A 21,902-nucleotide genomic window follows, 5' to 3' on the forward strand; every position below is an offset into this window, starting at 1 on the left:
AGCCTTCGTGGGTGCCACAGTACTTCCCCCCCCCAAATGGTGCTGAGCTACAGCTCTATCCATTTTCACCCAATGCTTTAGATAGTCCACCGAAAACCATTCCCCGATTACCGTAAACTGTGCTGCTTCATGATGGTGGCAAAAATCGGGGAAAGCCAGGCGCCCCTCCCCCTAGACGCCATTAGAAGTCGCTTGAACAAGCGCGGCCTCTTACCCTCCCAGACAAATTCCTTGATCGCCTCATCTAATTTCTTTAAAAAACTTGACGGGACTGGCAGGGGAATGGCCTGAAATAAATAGAGTACACGGGGCAAACCACCATTTTGAGAACAGCCCCCCTTCCCAGCCAGGATATCCTCAGGGCGCCCACATCCACCAGTTTAACACGTAAAATTAAATTTGTGTGAAAGAACAGATGTGTTCTTACAGAAACGCAGGCATTCTGCCACAGAAATGAGAACTTTAAAACATGTTTAATATGCAAGTCCAATCTACAATTGTGTTGCAAACACAACATCCTGCATTTTTCCTTAAAAGATCTGCTTACAATGCAACACCCCAACACACATTATACACAACAGCATTACACCCTTAGGATCAAAGCTTTTTTTCCATATATTTTCCTCATTAAAGAGAAATGCATTTAAAACTTTGTACTCCTCAGTCATCAACAATTGGTTTACTGCACAGCAGTTAAGACAGTCCACTAATGCCATAAATTACATTGTTATTTTCCATCTTTGACGCATGATTCTGGAAGTGTGTGTAACAGGCCACACCCACAATCAACAGCAAACCATCTACTTTTTCTTTCTGAAACCGCTCACTTTACCAGCATTTCTCCGAAGTTGTGGACTTAAAATAAGATCCCCACTCTGGTGTGGGAGAGGGGTAAAGGGAAGATTTTGCTTGGTGGGAACCTCCTCATTCACTGAGTCATGGTGCCGCTTTTCTCGCTTTTCACTTTGAGAAACTCTGCCATGCTGGAGAAATACTTCTGGTTGGTTTCTGCCACCTTCTTCTCGGCAGCCTGAGGATTGACAATCTCTAGGCCCTGCAAAGGAAGACAGACAGGTCATGCAGAGCAAACAGAAGTGTATTCAAGAGATGTGTACTTGTACTCGTTGTTCTATTTGGCGCAACATCATGGTGGGAACAGAGCATTAGTACCGTACCTGCATCTACAAAGATGCCTTCAGAACAGATTCCATAAACTAGCACTCTTTCTTTTAAACCTTCAAAAACACATCACAGTCTTCAACTACCAACAGAGTATGTATAGTTTTCTTTTGATATTGAGGATTGTTTCTATTTTTTAAAATAAAAAGTTGCATGTTATTTTGCGCCCCCTTGCCTATAGGTGATAACCTCTCGTACGTGTCATCACTATTATGACATAAAACAAGGCAGTTGCTATTCAAGTTTAGAGGGCAGCCCAAAAGTAGTATATGCCTTGTTAGGGGAGTTTTCCTAAAGTCCACCTGGAGGTAAGACTCTACAAAACTATCCCTTGGTATACAGGTCCCCCAACTCGTAGTACATGTCTGTACTACCCAAAGGATTGGTAGAATGGCAGAGCAGCCAGGCTGATCTTATGAGGATGTGAGCTGCAGGTAAGTACAATGAACCCAGTCAATACATCAGCCCAAATAAACTCTTTACACACTGGAAACTATAATAAAATATACATTTATTTTATATACACAAGGCAAGGTAGGTAAATAGTATTTTAGACTAACCAATACACATAGTAAACATAAGCAATACTTTTCATGGGTGACTGCTTCAATAGTAGTGGCTTGCGGCCGCAATAGTTACAGAAAATGACAGTAATGAAAGTTCCACTATTTAAATATCGTGGCGCGCACCAGCATTTGTTCGTGAAATGACAGTGTCTAATCTGCACAGAGCAAAAAGCCCTCTTTTGTTACTGGGGGGCTTGTGAGTTGAGGGGAAATTGGTATAGACAAGACAGGACCACATGCCACCCCACCTTTACACACAATTGGGGGTCAGAACTAGAGTAAAAGGTCCCAAGGCTACTATTCATTAATCAACAGCATGATCGGGTCAGGGTGTCTTAAAAGACAATTTATTCAAAAATATATAAAATCTCTGCAGATCACAGAGAAGTAATTATAAGTTACTCACTATAGTGACTAACTTATTCTTAGTCCCCTTTCCTCCATACTGCATGGGCGTCCCTTCCAAGGGACGGGAGACGGAACCTTTTTCACCAGAAAAAACCTTCCCCTTTAAATTTAGGTGCGCGCAGGGGTGTGACCCTGGGAGCTTGCGCTGCCCTGACTCCGCCCTCCGGTGCCACCCCTCAGTCCCCATAGACGCGTCAACAATAGATTGACATTGCATAATGACACCAGTTTTATTAGGGAAGGGGGGGGGTGAGGATGGTGGGACGTATGGGGGAAGGGGAGTAAGGACTAGTAACTTATAATTACTCTTACATTCCTGTCCTCTTTCTTCCATACTGCACGTGCAATTACAACTGAATGTACACCCAGGGTGGAGAGGAGACCCTCCTTAAGCAAACAGATTCCCGAGACCCGCCTGTCCAAAAGCAGCGTCTGATCTAGAGCTGGCATCCAAACAGTAGTGCTTGCAGAAAGCTGAAGGGGTGGCCCATGTGACAGCCCTGCTTATGACTTGCCAAGGGACATGTCGCTGGAATGCGATGGCTGTTGCCTTGGCCCCGATTGCCTGAGCGTGCATGTTGGCCAGGAGTGGCTTATGCTGACCCTCGTATGCTTCCTTTGATGGCTGAGACCATGCAGCGGAATATGGAGGCCCGACAGCCTGGTATTGCACCTCCAAAAGTAACAAATAGGGCATATGACTTGCGGAAGCCCTTGGTCCCGTCAAGGTAGAATTTCAGGGCACGCCTGACATCCAGGCAGTGCAGCACTCTGCATCGTCCTTAGGATTGGCAAAAAACATAGGAAGCACCATCTCCACGTTTAGATGAAAGCAGACAGCACCTTAGGCAGGAAAGCTGGGTGCGTCCGTAGGACTACTTTGTCCCTGTGAAAGGTAGTATAGGGTTCTGAGGTGACCAGAGCCAGAATTTTGCCGATTCTGTGAGGCCAACTAGTAGGGCAGTGTCCACGGACGCCATTGGCTCGAATGGTTTGTGTGCGAAGGCACCCAAGACTATGTTCAGGTCCTACACGGGGTGTGGCTTCCTGATGGAGGGTAGAGCCTTGCGAGTCCCGTCAATTGTTACTTAACAATTGGGTTGGAGGAGGAATCCTCCTCCAAGTTCCTGTATGCCCCAATGGCTGCAAGTTAAATGCAGCAGGTGTCAACCTGCACGCCAGAGTGGGTGCGGTGCGCCGAGAAGGAGAGTACGTCGTCCAGCGTACAATCAAGTGTGTCAATTCTCTTAGAATCTGTCCAATGGCAGAACCTGGCCCACTTGCTCTTATACTGGGCCCTGGTAGCCTTGCTCCTTGCGCCCTGTATGATATCTAGATTAGCCTGGGAGAGGCTGAGGTGCTCTAGCGTTCCCTGCTCAGGAACCACTCTGGGAGGGCTAATTTCTGTGGTGCGGGGTGGATGACCCTGCCTCCCTGCTGTGCCAGAAGAGGTGATGGGCCCGCCGGGAGATGAACCGAGGCATCTCCGAGAGGCTGAGCAGCTCTGAAAACCATGGCCTGGCCGGCCACCATGGAGCTATTAGAATGGTGCTGAGGTGGCGAGACTCCTTGACCTTGCATATCACTTTGTGAATCAGCAGTGTGGGAGGAATGGCGTATGCCGTCATGCCATGCCACTGAATCTGAAATGCGTCGCCCAGGGAGCCGAGACCCAGTCCCTGCTAGGAGGCGAACTGTTGCCACTTTTTGCTGTGCCAAGTGGCAAAGAGGTCCACCTGGGGGTGTCCCCATCTTCTGAAGATCTCCTGAAGGATGAGGTTGTTTAGCTGCCACTCGTGATTGTCCGCTCCCAACCTGCTGAGCCTGTCTGCCTCCAGGTTAAATTCCCCCGGGAAGGTGAACTGCTGTGAGGTAGATATTGTCCAGGGCCCACTCCCACATGCGGATTGTCAGTCGGCACAGTTTATGGGGGGGGGTGGGAAGTGCACCTGGTGCCTCCCTGCTTGTTGACATAGTATATGCTGGTAGAATGGTCCGTCTGGATGAGGATAACCTTGCCACTGATAAGCGGAAGGAATGCTCAGAGCGCTAGCCAGATGGCGTTGAGCTCCAGCCAATTGCTGTGGTAATCCTGCTCCTGCCGGGTCCAGGTGCCATGGACCGAGTGATTGTCCAGGGTGGCTCCCCAACCATCGAGAGAGTAGTCAGTGGTGACGGTGACCTGCGGGGTGGAAGGCCGGAAGGGCTTGCCCCTCTGTAGGTTGCAGTCCGAGGACCACCATGTGAGGTCCGAGCGGAGAGCTGGAGGAACATTGATCATCTCCGTCTGAGAGCCCTGTTCCTCGTTCCATGATGCCGCGAAGTGCAACTGAATTCTTATCTTTAGTCTCGTGTGTGGGACGGCCAATAGGACCGCTGCCAGGCGACCCAGAAGGTGTTGGTACCACCAGGTCGAGCTCACTTCTTGGCTGAGGAAGTGCGTAGTGGCCATCTTGATGGCTATAATCTTGTCCTCTCAGGGGAAAAACCCTCTCGGAGCACATGTCCCATATGAAACCCAGGAAGGTCAGTGTCTGCGTAGGCTGTAGCTGCATTTTCTTGAGGTTCAGTGAAAAGCCTAAATCGTGCAGTGTGTTCATGAGTGCATGGAAAGTGTGGTACACCGCTTCCGGAGAAGTAGCCCTGACGAGCCAGTCGTCTAGGTACGGGTAGATGGAGGACCTGAGCCCTGAGGAGGGTCACCACTGTGTTCATCAGCCTGGTAAAGACCCTGGGGGCCGAGTGGAGTCCAAAAGGAAGCACCTTGTATTGAAAATGGTAGCCCATGATCCTGAATAATAGAAAAGAATGATGGGGCTGCCAAATTGGGATGTGTAAATATGCATCCTTCAGATCCAGAGAGCACATCCAGTCTCCCTTGTACAATATCTCCGCTATAAAAGCTGGCATAACCATCTTGAATTTTTGGAGAGGTTGAGGGTGAAGAGGTCTAGCACAACTCTCAGGCCAGCCTGGTTCTTTTTCTGAATTGCGAAAATCCTGGAGTAAAAGCCCCAGCCTCACTGCGAGGCCGGGACTTCCTCCACTGCCTGGCCCCCAAACAGCAAGCGGATCTCCGCAAAAAGAGTTGCTGTCCCAACTTCAGGGAGTGGAGGGGAGGGAGGAGAGGCAGGGATGGGTAGGCGGTACCCCGTAGATACTACGGAGAGGATCCAGGGGTCCATACAATTCTGGCACCATAAATGTGCTTGGAGAGCAAGTCTGCCGCCCACTGGAGACACGTGGACCCGGAGGGACGCGTCATGCCTTCTTTCCATCAGAGGCTGCTGCTGAGGAGGGGGACTGGGGAAAGCCCTTACTCTCCCCTGCCCCCCCCTTTCCTTTTTGTTGCTTGCGCCGATGTGGCGTCGGCGAGCGGTCGGGCTGCTTGGACCTACTTTCTTGGAAGCCGAAAAACCCTCTGTATGTACGCCCCTTGTCAGAGCGCTGCTGTGACTGGGTGTACTTTTTCAGCGTTGCCTTTGTCAGGATGGATAAAGACTTGGCTGTTTTTTGAGCTGTTCTTTTTATCCAGCTCCTTGTCCATGGTGGAGTGGAAGAGGTCACTCCCCTCGAATGGCAGGTCTAATATGCGTTCCTGGACATCTGGATTGAATTTAGTAGCACAGAGCCAGGCTGTTCTTCCCATGTCCGCCTTTGATACTGTTGACCACCCTCTATCCTTAGTTCGCTCTCTTCATTTGGCCTTAAAGACTCAGTTCTCGAATAGTTCTCCTCCTAGCTTTCTAATCGCACCTTTTCAGAATCCTGGGGTGGCTCCTCCTCCTCCTCCTCTGGCTCCTCCTCCTCCCAACCTTGGTCTATTGTCTTGCCCCTCCCAATCTATCCTCCCTTCTCACTTCCTACACCCCTTCTCGTTCTCTCCGTTCTACGGATCTCTTCCTTCTCTCTCCTCCTCCACCCTGTGCCCCTTCCCACTCCTTCCAACTTCTCGCTCCTTTCCATTAGAACCGCCTTCCCCTCCCCGTCCGCTCTATTACCTCCTACCCCTCATTTTGCACTTCTCTAAAATCCTATCTCTTCCCTTCACCCCCCCCTAGCATCTTTTTGCTTCCTCTCTCACCACTGAATCCTCCTCCTTCACCTCCTAACCCCCCTCTCTCACTTTGGTCCCCCTCCATATGCGCTTAACCTCATCAATAATGTAAATTATTCCTTGTACTGTTTCCTGGTTTGATTCAATGTCATGTATTGCTTGTTGTAATTGCTTGTCCCTCATGTAAAGCGCTTTAGATTAAAGCGCTATATGAATCTAAATAAATACAAATACAATGCAGACGGCACAGCCAGAGGTATCCATGTGGGCCACAGTGGACTCCACGATGTCCTGCGCCATCAGCTTGGTCTCAGCCTGTCCCACCTTGAAACGTGATTGGCTCTGCGTGGGAAGTTCCGGGAGGAAGTCTGCAATTTCCCACCATAACCTCTGGTTAGCGGCCGCCAAACTGGCATCAGCGTTGGCTTGACGAAGCTGTAAGGATGCGTTGGAATACAGCTTCTTCCCATAAGCTTGCAAGATCATCTCCTCCTTGCCTGGAAATGCCGAGCGGAGGATGCTGAGGACGACTGGGGCTTGTAGTACAGGGATGCCGCAGCAATCACTGAGGAGTGTGGTTGAGGATTGGCCGATAGCAAGAGTGTATCCCCCTCATATGCCTGTACTTGGCGTCCAGGCATCGATTGACTGGCTTGAGCCAACCCTTCATGGCCAGGGCAACTACATCGGTCTGCAGTGGAATTCCTGTTTTAGCAGAGGGGCTTTGTGCGACGACATCTGCAAGGACCCCCCTCATCTGGTTGCTCGGCCTCGGGTTGAGGAAGGCCCAGATACTCCGCCAGTCCAGTAAGACGTTCATGGAAGGCCTTGACTGACAAGGGCGTGTCAGGGTCGTCCTCCTGGTCCGTGTCCACATGGGGGTGCAGAGGATCAGGCATCTGTTGAGGAGTAGCAGGGACCAGAGGCTGAGGTACAGAGACTGGAGCAGGAGGCTAGTACGGAACAGCCTGCCTGATCTGTTAGGGGGCCGGAGCAGATGGCAAGGGCTGTGCTGGGGCAAGAGGTGCCCGAGGAGGGGACTGCGGGGCCAGAAGCAGTGGAGGGCGCACATCTCTGATGGCCTCCCTGAGGATGTACCCCATACAAGGATATTTCTTGAGCCCGAAGAACCTGTCCTCAAAGGCTGGTGGGGTGGTAGGGGACATTGATGGGGTAGCAGGAGGTTGCTGGAACCGCTGCATACCCTGTCTGTATGGACGCAGCGATAACCTGCCCTATGGCAAAGAAAGATAAGCTATAGGCCACGTACCTGGTTGACACCAGTCCCACCTTGACACCCGTTCCTCTACCAGCTCCCTTTCATGGTGCGGCAGACAGGTGTTAATGTCTGGCACGGCGGCCATCTTGTCAAGCTGACTTCCACATGTCTGCGTCGTGATGCTCGGCTCACTGGGCCCAGCCTCGTGTGGATAATGAGGCCTACCCTGCTCCTCAGGCTGAGGCCTGGTAGGTGTTACACCCTCGGCCTGCCGGCCGGTAGAGCTGCGTTTAGTAGCCCCCTCAGACGTATTGCTGGTACCAGGGCATGGCCCCTAAGGGTACAGACCCGGGACAAGAGCCTTCCGGCCCCTCGCCACTGTCACAGGGAGGATCCACTCATCCCTCGACCTGGCGGCCGGTAGGTGAGATAGCCACGTGCTGGTAAGAGAACATGTACGGTCCCTCCCGCCCAGGCGAGTCCTTGGGAAGGAGTCTCCCTTGCAGGGTGCAATGTAAAAGAGGCCCTACCTTAGGCCTGGATCGATGGTAGACAAAGTCCTTCAGGTCCTCTGGAGGCAATTTCTGGAAGTACTCCCTCCACTTGGCTAGTCTGCGCTTCAGAGACCTTGAGGAAAGGGCGCCACACGCGGTTCAAGCCTTCCAACCGTGGTCTGGACCAAGGCAACGTAGGCAGAGGGCGTGGGGGTCTGAAGTTGGAAAGAGCCCTTTGCAGGAAGGACACCTTGCTGCACTCTGTGGAAGTCGACATGCGCCGGGGATGAGCGCGAAGCCCGAGGACTGAGTACCTGTATGATAAAAAGACAAAAAAGACAGAAGTATCCGTGTCTGGAAATACATGGCCGAAGACAAACCCAGGAGTGCTGGTGAATTTGGCCCGTTCCAGTCAACGTGGAAAAGGGGACTGAGGGGTGGCGCTGGAGGGCAGAGTCATGGCAGCACATACCCCCAGGGCCACACCCCCACACGCCTCTAAATTTAAAGGGGAAGGTTTTTCTGGTGAAAAAGGTTCTGTCTCCCGTCCCTTGGAAGGTGTCGCCCATGCAGTATGGAGGAAAGGGGACGGGACGTAAGAGTACACAAATGCAAAACAATCTACACAGAGTATAAAAAAAATACACAAAAGGAAGCTCCAATGCTTCATGCAAACACTAATGGTGCATAGACACATTAATTGTGATGCTAGTGATAAAGTGAAAAAGCGATTCATGATGTATATCGAATAGCAGTTCACTACTGTTGTCAAAATGTCATGTGTTTCTGGCTCAATAGGGGGCAAGGGGGGACGTGTCCTTAGCATCCGTCCCTTGTATAGTTGAACCCTTTAAGCCGTCATCAGGACACAATTATTGGTGATGTATGAAAGCCCAATATCTCGTTGGGGGACTCCTCTCCAGTCAAGTACTGTGAAACCAATATAACAAAACAATTAAAAAACCTGACGATTGGTCCTGATGGGATGACCACAGGTATGAGAAAGAAATCCTGGGTCCTCCTGCAGATACAACCCTGTGTTTAGAATTCAGCAGCAGGATTAACTAAAGAGTTGTGCACTCTTTGCGCTTGCGCATTCTTATGTCACTAGGCCTAGTAAGATCGTTGTTTTTGTTTCTCCTCTGTTCCCCTCCCCTTGCCTTGTCGCGCTCTGAAACACTTGTGTATGTGCGCGATAGAAATAAAATATCAATATCAAAGGTAATTAAAATATTAATGCTAGCATCATGATGATTGCCTAAAATATACATGGACGTATTGAGGACAAATTTGCCTCTCTCCATTTTTTCTAGCAACCCCGATTGAATCACTGAAAGACGACGATGCGTCATCCATCAATCAGCCTTATACACATAGAAGTGATAGGTGGGTAATCAGAAGTGTGGTCCAAACATCTATTAGATACTTGTGATAGTGGTCAGGTGTTTTAATCATTGTGTATTTTGTTATTTTGGTTTCACAGTACTTGACAGGAGACTAGTCCCCCAATGAGATATTGGCCGTTCATACATTATCCAATACATGTGTCCTGAAGATGGGTTAAAGGGTTCAACTATACAAGGGGCGGATGCTAAGGACACTGTTCCCCCCTATTGAGCCAGAAACGCATGGCGTGTTGACACCAGTAGTGAACTGCTATTCGATATACATCATGAATCACTTTATCAATAACATCACTGTAAATGTGCCTATGCACCATTTGTTTTCGCATGAAGTATTGGAGCTTCCTTTTGTGTATTTTTTTTGTACTCTTTGTAGATTGTTTTGCCTTTGTGTGCTTCTCCGTGATCCGCCGAGATTTTTTAAGTTTTTGAATGAACACCCTGGCCCCGATGATGCTGTTGATTAATGAATAGTAGCCTTGGGACCTTTTACACTAGTTATGACCCCCGATTGTGTGTAAAGTCCAGGTAGGCTGTGTGGTCCCGTCTTGTCTATACCCCAGTGAAATGACAATGTCATTAATTTACAAAGTCACTCCGACAAAGTCTGTAGGAAGGAAAAAGATGTTATTTAGTACCAACAGCAGTGATTTACTTCTTAGCAACAGTTTTCGAGGCTTCTAATGCTTTAGCAGTCCACTCACTAACTAGTCAAGAGTTCATCTAAGTCAGTGTAGGATCGGAGCAAATGTCTTCTGCAGCAGCAGAAAAGGAAAGGTTTAGTTACTTTAAATAAAATACTTTAGTTGCATAACAGTGTATAAGGACCCTGCAAAGGACTCCCTAAAAGAGCACAAGCTAAGCCTGGGCAAGAGTTATGGGTGGACACCTGAACACTTGGTATCACGCTCCAGTCACACTGGAGCAACTATTTGGCTCGAGGTAAGTGTTACCTCGAGCCCCAAAGTACCTTAGGGCGGTTTAAGGAAATGCAGCTGCCTTCTTTCCTGTGCAGCAACGACAGAACCGGTCTCCCGATTCCTCAATCTGGTGACAAAACAAAAGGAAGGACTCTGAATGGGGGGGGGGGGGAGGGGGGGGTCATAGCAGCAGTCACACGAAGGACCATCAGCAAGGAAGTCTTAAGTCTCCTACGTCAGTCTGGTTTTGGCGCCTTTATCAGCTCCAACAGTGAACGGTTAACGCCCGATCAATCTTCCTTAATTCTGTAGTCGTGCACTCTGGTGAGGGGACTTGGATGAGTGGGACGTGCCTCTCATGGCCAATTGGAGCTCAAAGTCCTGGGAGGATTTGTTCACATAAAGACATTGCACTGCAATTGGGTCGGGGGTCCCCTGGTATATGCAGTTTGCAGTCCTGGAAGGTCACAGCACGTCAGGGTATAGCTCTATCTGCAGTTCGTCTTAGGGCTAGTTGGTCCCACCTTCCAAAGGGAAGGAGTTGTCCTTTTCGGAGCTCTCCTCTGTCGATAAGAAAACCAGGCCATGACAGCAGTGGTCGCTTAATCGTTACTGGAAGGGTCTGCCGGCGCATTTGGTAGTCTTCAGCTTCGGATCTTCTGTTCCAGCGGTCAACTCATCTTCTGCCTCAGCAACCTCACCTTTTATGATGATTTCACATTCACTCCTCTGCAAAGTCTGCCTGCAGTGTACAGAAAGTGGCAGGCGGCTGCCCAAACAGGATAGACAGCCCGCCCGACCGTCCAGTGGGAATTTGTTCCATTGAGGCACCTCAGCAGACAAACGACAGGGGAGTGTCAAACCCCTCCCCTGCTTCCTGTCCTCACAGACACACTGGAGCCTAGGTGGGGACAAAGGGTTATAGCCAAAGGCAAAACCAGCACACAGACCTCCCCCTCCCAGAATGGTAGAAGGGCTAACAAAGGACAACCGCATAAGAAATGTCAAAACAAAAAGGAGCCACCATTTTAGAAAATAGGTGACCCTTTTGTGCCTAACCAAGGCTGTGAATATAGTCTGCGGTAGAAAATAGCACAAACGTTGGTAGAACACGTCCACTGCCACCAGCCATAACTATAGGGTTGTCACTGTGACCAAAAAGTCACCGGAGCAGAGAAAAGGGGGATACTATGTATATACATAAGGTGGGGTGTGCCAATCTCTCATAAGTCAAAGTGTTAGGAAGGATACAAAGTATCCCTCTTTCCTTAAGAACAGTAGTTTCTAAGGAAAATGAAAGAATATAAAAGGAGAACCCAAAGGGTTCCAAGCAACACTGCATATAGTGTGCTGTGTGCTGCAAAGGTGTAACACAGATGCTTTAAAGAGAAATGGGGTAAAGTAAGACTCCATACATTTAGGTAAAACAAAGAACAAAGTTCCCATGGATAGAGCAGGTAAAAATGAATGAGGGGGAAACGGGCTCTCCTCATTCAGGAGAAGAAAAAGGTCCAGAAGTCCAGCAGAAAGTGCTGGGGGTCTCACTAGGAGAGGGGATTAAGCATAAAACTGAAAATCTCCCTAATAAGCCTAAGGGCATTCCAAAAGTTAAAAAAACACCCCCTATAAAGTAGGACAGCCCTTGTCCGTTGTCTATAACGAGGTGTCCTGTGAGAAAGAATCATTTAATTGCACTCCACCTCTATTAAATCAAAAACCCATTGTTCTGCCAACACAGTTCGCTACGTCCAGGCCTGTTTGCAATGACTGCTTGGCCACCTCCTTCCCATCCTACTCTAGTGATCAAAAACCGTCCCACATGGCACCTTCCAGGACATATTCAGTAGCATATTTCACAGCCTTCTGTAAGCCAAAGGAGTACTTGGCGAATCTACATGCTAGGTTAGTGGCTTTGAGTGCCATGCTGCCAGAGGTGAACACATTTCTGGCCAATGAGCAAGATTTATCTTCCTCTCTGTCCATAGGCAGGTTGTAAGTGGATTCTGCAGGTCTGGTGAAAATAGTGGCAGCCTGTATAACCAACCCTTCTGGGGAAGGGTGTGTGGTGAGGAAAGAAGGGTCTCCTCTTGTCGGCCTATACTTACCTGTAAAATTGGCATTCACGGGGCAGGTACCTGGGGGGAATGGACGCCACAGCTCCCGTGTAAACTGGAGCAACTGGGTCATCAACGTCAAGAATGGATTGCATCGAGTTGAAACCCGATCTAGACAGTGGCCAAGGACTTGAGAATGGGTTCCGAAGCCGAAGCTTTCGATGCCAAAAGTTCTTTTGGTGCCGAGGGACATCGTGAGCCTCAGTCTTACGGCCCTCCGGTGACCTATGCCTAGTAGGCATGATGCAAAAAAGGTGTGTTCGATGTCGACGGAATGGCTGACTTGGGGTCAGGACCACTGAGCACTGCTTTTACCGCCAAAACTTGCTGCCGGGGCCAGAGCTGCACCTACATATCCAGCATGGAAGTCTTAAAGCTTTCCCACTCTCCCCGAGTGGTCAGCCCTGCTGAGCGCTTACCTCGATCCGACGACGAGCTGGACTTGCATTGATGGGACAGTTTTAGTCTTCCTGCAACGTCGTTCTGCCCCCCCTTGTCGCGAGTTGATTCCTCTGTCTCAGCCTCTGAGGAGCAAACGAGGGACTGTGCTGGAGATTTGGCGACTGGACGGCCCAAAGCCAGTTTCCCAGCCCTCTCACGTAGGGACTTGGGTTGCATATTTGCGCAAGACACGCAGGCCTCTGTGCCGTGACCAACACCTAGGCAACACACACATGGCGTGGGGGTTGGTTACCGACATTTTGACCTCTCAATCGTGACATCGTTTGAAACTTATAACTAGGCACACAAAAAAACATCAAGTAAATGCGAGTCGTGTTCCCGATGCAGCATGCAAGCGCATGGAAAAAAGGAACTGAAGCATCGGGGAAGTGACGTGCGATATACTATACATTACTGACCATAATCTTATTTCTGATGCTTGCATCTGCTTAGATTCACATGCTGTGCATAGGCCGATATCTAGTGGAAGCTGCAGAGCAACAGTTTTCGAAATTCGAAAAGGGACGTCGACAGGGCGTGCCAGTAATACTATCCCCTGAAGTCCATTGTAACCATGGTCCTTCACGCGTCGAGGTCCCTAAGATTGTTATTTTTCTGACATGAGGTAGCATGAAGTGTAGCGCGAGTACAGATGTTTCCAAGCAGATATTTATTACACAAGATCATAAGCATCCATGCGCCTTCTCTCCGAGGGGAGGATGGGTGGGCGCATGTGAATCGAAGCAGATACAAGCATCAGAAACACGATTACGGTGAGTAATGTATCCCTTCTGATGCTTGTGGAATTTGCTTAGATCACATGCTGTGCATAGATTAGCGAGTAGTGTTAGGAAAGGTGATGGGTTTTGAGACGGTTCATGGGCGAACAAATGTCTTAGAACCGCCTGTCCCACCTGTGTATCTGTCTTGGAATAAGTGCCACTGCAGTAGTGCTGAGTGAAAGTGTGTGCTGAGCTCCAAGTAGCAGCTTTGCAAATGCTGTCCAAGGGGACATTTGCAATAAAAACCAGAGTAGCTCCAGTGCTCCTTGTGGAGTGAGCTCTTGGCATGAAAGGCAGTGTCTTGTCTGACAGGGAATAGCACAGTTGTATGCACCCGACTATCCATCTGGAGATGGCATTCTTGGAAATGCAATCCTCTTCTCTGCCTGGGGCTACGGAGACAAACAGTTAATCTGTCTTTCTTAGCGGTCTGGTCTTGTTTACATAGTAAAGGAGCGCCCTCCTTACATCTAAAGTGTGAAGTTTTACCTCAGCTGAGCTTTGGGGGTTTAGGAAGAAAGCCGGAAGATCAATGGACTGGTTCACATGAAATTTTGAGATGAACTTCAGGGAGAACCTAGGATGTGTCCGTAAAACCAGTTTATCCCCGTGTATGACAAAGAAAGGATCCTGCACCGACAATGCTTCGATTTCACCAACTCTTCTTGTGGAAGTAATAGCCACTAAGAAGGCAGTCTTGTAAAACAGGTGTTTAAGACTTGACTTGTGCATCGGTTCGAAAGGGGGTCCCATGAGTTTAGCGAGTACTACATTGAGATCCCAACCTGGTGGCGGGTTAGAAATTGGAGGGTGGAGTCTCTTTACTCCCTCCATGAATGCCTTCATTACCGGCACCTTCCACCACAATACATTATTGTGGGAGGTAGTGCAAGCCGACAAAGCTGCCAGGTGGACCTTAATAGAGTTGAATACTAACCCAGAGTCTAGCAGGTGGATCATGCAACTTAGAATGTGGCTTGGGGTACATTCTATGGGGTTAATTTGTTTAGACTGACACCAAATTACAAATCATTTCCATTTGTCGAAGTAACAGTTTCTAGTATTAGGTTTTCGTGCCTCCTTAAGAATATCCATACACCTCTGTGGTAGGTTGAGATGTCCGAACTCTGACTTCAGGAGTCATGTCGCCAAGTTCATAGAGTGAGGCTGAGGGTGCACTGTTAACCCACTCCCCGTGCCGAGTGAGCAGATTGGTCAGGTACAGGTGTTTGATGGGATTGCACATAGCCAGTTTGTGCAGATGTGGATACCAAGGTCGTCTTGACCACATAGGAGCAACTAGGATGAGCGTCACTTGATCCTTGTGGATCTTGTTCACCACCTTTTCATGAGAGGATTCGGTGGGGAAAGCGCAAGCACATTTCCCTGACCAGTACATCCATAGGACTTTCCCCCTTGGAGCCTGGCTGGGGGAACCTGGACGCTAAGTCTGGGCATCGTCTGTTTGCTTGTAGCGGTCAAATCTATTGTGGGGAAAACCCATGGAGAGAAGAGGTGTTCTACGACCCCCGAGTATTTGCCACTCGTGTTCCTCTGGAAGGGGGATCTCTGCTCAATGAGTCTGCCAGTGAGTTGAGTTCCCCTGGAACATGTTGCGACGATCGGAATATCTTCCGTATGAGTGCCCTTTTCCCAATTTGTTGTGCTAGCTTGGACAGATTTGGAGAACGTGTTCCCCCCCCCCCCCATTGTTTGTTGATGTAAAACATTGCTGTAGTGCCATCAGTGAGGCCTTGCACTGACTGGTTTGGTAGGTGTATCTGGAATGATTGAAGGGCCTTGAACGCTGCCAGTAGTTCCAGCAGATTGATGTAGTTCTGCGCTGTAGCACGAGTCCACAGACCTTGAGCTGTGTGATGAAGGTAATGAGCCCACCCCACCCGGCGAGTGCAGAGTATGTTGTGACAACCGCCTGCACCTCTAGATCGTGGAAGGGTTTTCTTTTCAACATGTTTTCTCTTGTCCACCAGCAAAGTTTTTATACTAGTGTTGACGAAATGACCACAGGCGCACGTGTGGTTCCAGGTAAATGCAAGGGGCGGGTTGTCCCCTGTAATCAGCGTCCAGGTAAGGGTACACCGGGATTGCCTCCCTGTGCAGGTGTGCTGCCACCACCGCCAGCACCTTTGTGAATACCCCTGGAGCAGGTGATATTCCGAAGGGCAGCCCCTTGAATTGGTACTGCTGGTTCGCCATCTTAAAACGCAAGAATCTTCTGTGCGCTGGGAACATTGAAATATGAAAATAGACATCTTTCATATCCAGTGTTGCCATGAAGTCCCCCCCCCCACTTTAGCAGGGAGATTAATTCTTGTAGCATAGTCATGCAGAACTTTTGTGGCTTGACATAGTTGTTTGCAGGGCGTAAATCTAATACTGGGTGCATTGTTAGATCTTTCTTTGGTACAATGAAGTAGGTTGAATAAATACCCTTGTTTACCTGGTTGGCCGGGACGATTTCTAGGGCGTCCTTTTGGAGCAGCATGGCAATTTCCTCAAGGAGGATGCGTTGGTCTTCTTTGGAGTGGGTTTTTTGGGGCAGGGGATGGTCCTTGGGTCGCTGGAGGAGCTCTGTTGTGGGGTGATGGAGTGAAAACATGTGAGGTAATCAGGGTCTTTCTCAAAGGTTTGCTATGAAGAACATCCTCCTCATGACCCGATCAATATCTTCAGCTGACCATTGGCAGAGCTAGGAAGGACCCCTGGGTAAGATGGGAGCCCGAAATCTTCAGGAGTGGGCGGAAGTATAGTAGAAGGCTGAGCCTTTTTCATTAGGGCGGAAGACAGGGAATCATGTTCCTGAGGTTCCTTACTCTTGTGAGGGGACCTATCCCTGTGTGACTTCTCCCTAGGAGGGGTCTTAGAAGAACTCTTAGACTCCCTAGCCTTTACTAGGCTTTCCGGGACCTGCTTTTCTACTAAATGGACTAGTCCCGCCTGTATCGTGGTTTTTACAGATTTCGAAGTAGAACGTCAAATTTCGGCTACGGGCTGATCAGAAGTCTTGTCAACTGACGTGCAACGTTCAGGAAGGTTTTTACCCACGACGTCTGTTCTGTCTTTCGACAGTCAGGGCCTATCATGTGGTGATCTGGAGTGCCCAGAGGACAGTGATTCCACAGACCTCTCCCTAGATGTCGTGCGCTGGCCTTTCGACACGCGTCTCGAGTCTTGGTAGTGGGTTGTGTGCTTGGTGGAGGGGGTTGTGAGTGCTACCGCCGCGTGTCGTCCTCGTAACAGGGCCGCCGGCCTGTCTGATGGGGTTGGGGGCTTGCGCTTGGGACACCGGAGTAATCGTCACTGAAAGTCCCCTCCACGTCCAAGGTGGCCTCGACCTGCATGACGTGGTGGGCCCAGGCGTTTGGTTAAGCGGTCCTTCAGCGTCTTGGGTTTAAAGAGATTACACGTTCGACAGGTCCCTTCAACATGATCCCGGGGGAGAGCAAGGTTACACACAAGGTGTTTGTCGACCCACAGGAACTTTTTGTTACACTTAGGACAACATTTAAAAGGGGTCCTTTCCATAACGGAATGACATGGCAGCTAGGCGAGTTTAGTGTACGAAAAGGGGAAACATTCTAAAATGTCCTCTCCCCTCTCTCCCTACTGTGCAGGCCAAAGCCCAAAGCGGCCTTCCAGGATGGACCGATCCATTGCCGAGAGTCTTCAACGGTCGTCTCTTCACCGCTATCGGAAGATCGATAGTCGGTGTAATACAATATAAAGGATAGTAAGAGAAACTATCAATAATTAGTAAAAATCAATGGCGGTAAGCTGAAAGGTGAACTCTAAGAACTAGCATCTGTCTAGTATGGCGGAAAAAAACATTCTGAGGGACCTCGACACATGAAGGACCATGGGTACAGGGGACGTCACACTAGAGATAGAAATACTTGCACGGTCTGTTGATGTGCCTTTTCGATTTTTCAAAAACGAATACTCTGCAGCTTCCACCAGATGTCGGCCTATGCACAGCATGTGATCTCAGCAGATCCCACAAGCCTCAAATATATATATATATATATATATATATATATATATATATATATATATATATATATATATACACACACACACAATGCCTGATGTCACTTCCGGAAGGTGCCAAAGTTGAGGTCCACTACGCCCCGTTGAAAGGTTTCCGAACAGCAGCGCTGGATGATGGATATTTATCATGATGAGGAATCTACAGGAGGAAAGCAAACCATTGAAAAATAAATAAGCAAAAAGGCTGGGAAACCTGCTCCTGTAGCAGGACATGTGGAAAAAGGCTCCGATTTAAAAAAAAAAAATATTTCAAAAAGGGGATTTGGGGGAGTGGAGCCATTACCATGAAGATAAGGATTGGTTACACTTTTACGTTCATGGCTCCCCCTCTCTCCCAACTCGGGGTAGATTGCAAATTGTATAAAATGCTCAGGGGGAGATCAAATGCCAACACATCACACAAACAAGTAAGTCAGAACCTTCTGACCAAAAGAACAATCTTGTACAGAAATGACATCCAAGAGCTTGTATAGTCCAGGGGCCTATGCAAAGTACATATACACCCCCCAAGAAGTTAGTGAGGCTACCTCGGATTTGGTGGGATGCGCTAAAAGCCTCTATGGGACCAGAACCCAATACAAAATACAAGCCTCAAATACACAACACGATACACCTGGCAAGGTCGGTAGGAGACAATTGGGAGGTGCGGGGGAAGGGGAGTAGTGGTCTAACGCTACAAGTCCACATAGAACATCAATAATAGTTCGACAGGCAAATTAAAACATGCAATTATTTATTAGACCTTTAAAATGCACACTAAGCAATTAAATTTCTAGGTAAATATTGTCACACTAGCAATGAAATCTCTTGCAGATACCACACCAACAAAAAAATATATTACACATTCATTTATGCACACGGGCAAGATAGAAAGCATTTGATGCAAAAACCAGTGTAAAATGGGTAAATTAGCACTTAGTAAATCCAGCCTTAACATAGTTGGGGGCACTTTGCCCTAAATTCACCAGTTCCAAAGTTATACTTTCAGGTAGGCTTACTATGTGATTCGACAAAGGCAGTGGTAGCGACTTAAGAGTTCAAAAAGTTAGGGAAAGTTCAATTAAGTAACTGCTGGTCAGTCCACCGGTTGGTCCAGGGACACTGGATTGCACAGATCATAGAGCAAGGGCCGAGACTAGTTCTCACCAGTCCAGGGGTCAAAGCACTGACAAGAGGCTCCTTGAGATGGCACAGGAGGAGTAATTCACGCAAGTCAATGCTGGTTTGCTGCAAAACTAGTCAGTGGGTCATCACCGGCTGCACTTCTGGGGTACTTGGCTCCACAATTTGTGGAATGGCTGCAGGAGTCCTCCTTTCATCCAAGATTTGGACTGGAAGCTTGCCCAGTTCCACCAATGGTAAGGATCTGCACCATTCAAAGCAACAGTGGCTAACCAATCCATGATAGCCACTGACCACACAATCTGCCTGGCTACAGACATTCAGGCACCAGGATATGGACTGAGACCAGACAGTCTCAGCCCCCAAATGTGGCCACAGACAGACCAGGGAAAGGGCATTCCATGCAAGTCAATTCGGGCCATGACAGTGCAGGAAGAAGGCCAAATATTGCTCCAGGGCAGGCAAACATCTTGTGGCAGACCTGACTCAGCTGATAACTGTTAGTGCAACAGCCAACAAGTGAAAAGTTCAAAACACAGTAGGAAAATACCGACTGATACTAGCCCTTCTCGGACACGATTTGTAACTCAAAAATTACAAAAGTATCCTTTTAACACTTAACCGTACGTTCATATGTGCAGTTTTAAAAATGCAAGAAATCCATCAAGAGAGTCTCTCAGAGCCGATAATCTTATGGACTGATCGGGCTCCTCATAAAAATGAGCACAAAGCAAGAGAAGTAAAGCAGAAGGCCCTACTTGCCGCCAAAGTGTCAGGTCAAGGGTAAAAACAAAACAAATGGAAAGTGTGCCCCGAAGAAGCATATGGGAAGAAAGGAGCAAAAATAAACTGTTCAGTGCTTTGGCAAAAAGCACTAAACAAGCAAATAAAATGCAACCAATGAACGGTGCATCATACTGGCCTCAGTTTTCTTTTAGTCCCTTTTATCGTCTTTTTAATGCAATATCACAATGGGTCTTATCGAGGTGTTGTATAATAACCCAAGCCCCCAACCAATATTTTTATTAAAAGTACAAAGGGACTACATAGAAAGAAAAAAAAAAAAACCTTTATTCATCTAGGTCAACCATTCATTACTTACAAACTTTATATACCCTGAAATAAAACCGAGAAAGATGAAAATATGAGTGAGGAGGAATAGACAAATATTCCTGCACCTCTCTGGAACCCCCAGAGCACACCGCCCACCCCCGGTGCCTCCCGCACCGCCTTAAAATACATCTCCCACTACACCATTATTTGTCCTAACTGCACAAGTGAACATTTTTTGTCATTTTGGTCTTTAAACGCATGCTGTACATATTGTATAAACATTAACCATCTTGCAATGTATTTGTGTGCTCCGTTGCAATTCTATCCATGGTCAATTCATTCAAAAATGTTCACCACCACACTTGTGGATGGTGGTTGAGGGACATTCCAGCTTTGTGCTATAGTCGGACATGCTGCCAGCATCATTGGAGATGCCAACTTTGCCTGAGGCACAGACAGTGTATACTTCTACACACTAGTCAACCACACCCAGGAGTACTTTAGGGTCCATGCAAAGGATTAGGTTTGCTATTTTTCTATTACGTCCCACCACCATGTGCCAAAATGGTTGAACTAAACTACATGACCATCATAAATATAATAAAAATAGCTGGGCTAACAGACATCACCAAAAGAAACTAAGTGTTTAAGGATACATTTTTTTGTATTCATATGTGATGGGTAAGACTCATTTCTATGATAAATCTTCCTCACCTGTGTCAACCCCAGAACTTTCTGCTGGACTTGGTGATTATTTTTCCTTGTTCCTGGGCGAGTGGGAATATTTTTCCCCTCACCTAGTCTTACTCTTTATGGGGGACTTTTTTTTATGTCTCTCCATATTGTATATTTGGATTTATAGTACCCTATAACCCTTGGGCTGAATGCATTTTCCTATGGCAGCACACAGGATCCTATGGGCAGTGTTGCTCTTTGGGGTCACCTTTATTATGTTATCTTCATGTACCTTGGGTGAACTGCTGTTCCCGAGGATAGAGAGGGATTTCCACCACCTTTGCATTTTATATGTGGGACCAGCACACCCCACCTTATGTGGAGTGTTGGGGAGATGCATGGTATGCCCCCTCACTGACCAAGTAACATTTCTTTTAAAATAACATTATTTACAAAAGAGTTAAGAAAAACATTTTCCAACATTCATTAACAAAGATCACATAAATCTCCCTCCCTCACTTGGACTCCCCCGCACCCCTCCCACCGCTCTGCTCACCCTCTACACCCCTTGTCCATAAACACAACTATGGGTATTTGAAGTAAGGAGGGGCAAGTTAATATGAATAAATATATTTTATTCTTTAAACGTTTTATAATTATACTTTAGGCTAATAATATAAATAAACAAGGGACACGACGTGTGCGTCTTCACAGCTCCACTTCTCCTCCAACTGTCCTTTTCCTCCGTTCCATCTCGTCCTTCCATTCTTCTGCACGAGCATACTCTCGTGCAGATGCACGCTATAAGCAAAGAGGATACTACACATCTCCCTTCTTTATATGGAAGGACTCTTTGGCATGGTTTTCATCATCCCACATAGTCACAGAGATATCTTGGTGGTCTGGATTCTCTTCCCGACCTGGATCTTATCCTGTAACTTCTTTCTTGATACTCATCTGAATCTGTTGCCAAGGAAGGAACCCTCTTAGATATTCTGCTCAACACTTCACCCTCACCTCGCACATTCCTATCAACAATGCCAACAGTTGTACCAACTCTACTTCTCTCACTATCCATTTCGCCCAAGTCATCAAACTGACTTCCCCAACATTGACCACTTATATCCATTACCCTTTCATTGTTCCATACTCTGCCATCCTGGGTCCTAATAGCATGGGAATATGTCTCTACCACTCTCACGGGCTTGGACCATTTGCAACCATCTCTTCTCAAATTCACAGGTAGTTTTATCCTCACCCAACCACCCACTTGAAATTCAGGTAATTTCCCAAAGCGTTTTTTATCATGCATTATTTTGTTGTCAATTTGTCTATGTCTAATATTTTCCTTTGCTATCTCTATTTTATTCTCACTTCTCACAAGGTCATTCATCCACCCAG

At 47.9% G+C, this 21,902-nt stretch overlaps 1 protein-coding gene across 1 annotated transcript in view; it reads right to left on the reverse strand.

Annotated features, from left to right (window-relative positions):
* Nucleotides 1-454: 454 nt before the first annotated feature.
* Nucleotides 455-21,902, reverse strand: part of PRPF31 (pre-mRNA processing factor 31) — a 571,659-nt gene continuing 550,211 nt past the window's right edge. Inside the window, exon 14 of the mRNA XM_069637987.1 lies at nucleotides 455-1,054. Coding sequence (XP_069494088.1) covers nucleotides 929-1,054 — 126 coding nt within the window. The 3' untranslated portion in view covers nucleotides 455-928. The remainder of the gene's footprint in view (nucleotides 1,055-21,902) is intronic.

This window comes from Ambystoma mexicanum, chromosome 1q (genome assembly GCF_040938575.1).
Source record: "Ambystoma mexicanum isolate Mex_15411 chromosome 1q, UKY_AmexF1_1, whole genome shotgun sequence".
Classification (NCBI taxonomy): Eukaryota; Metazoa; Chordata; class Amphibia; order Caudata; family Ambystomatidae; genus Ambystoma; species Ambystoma mexicanum.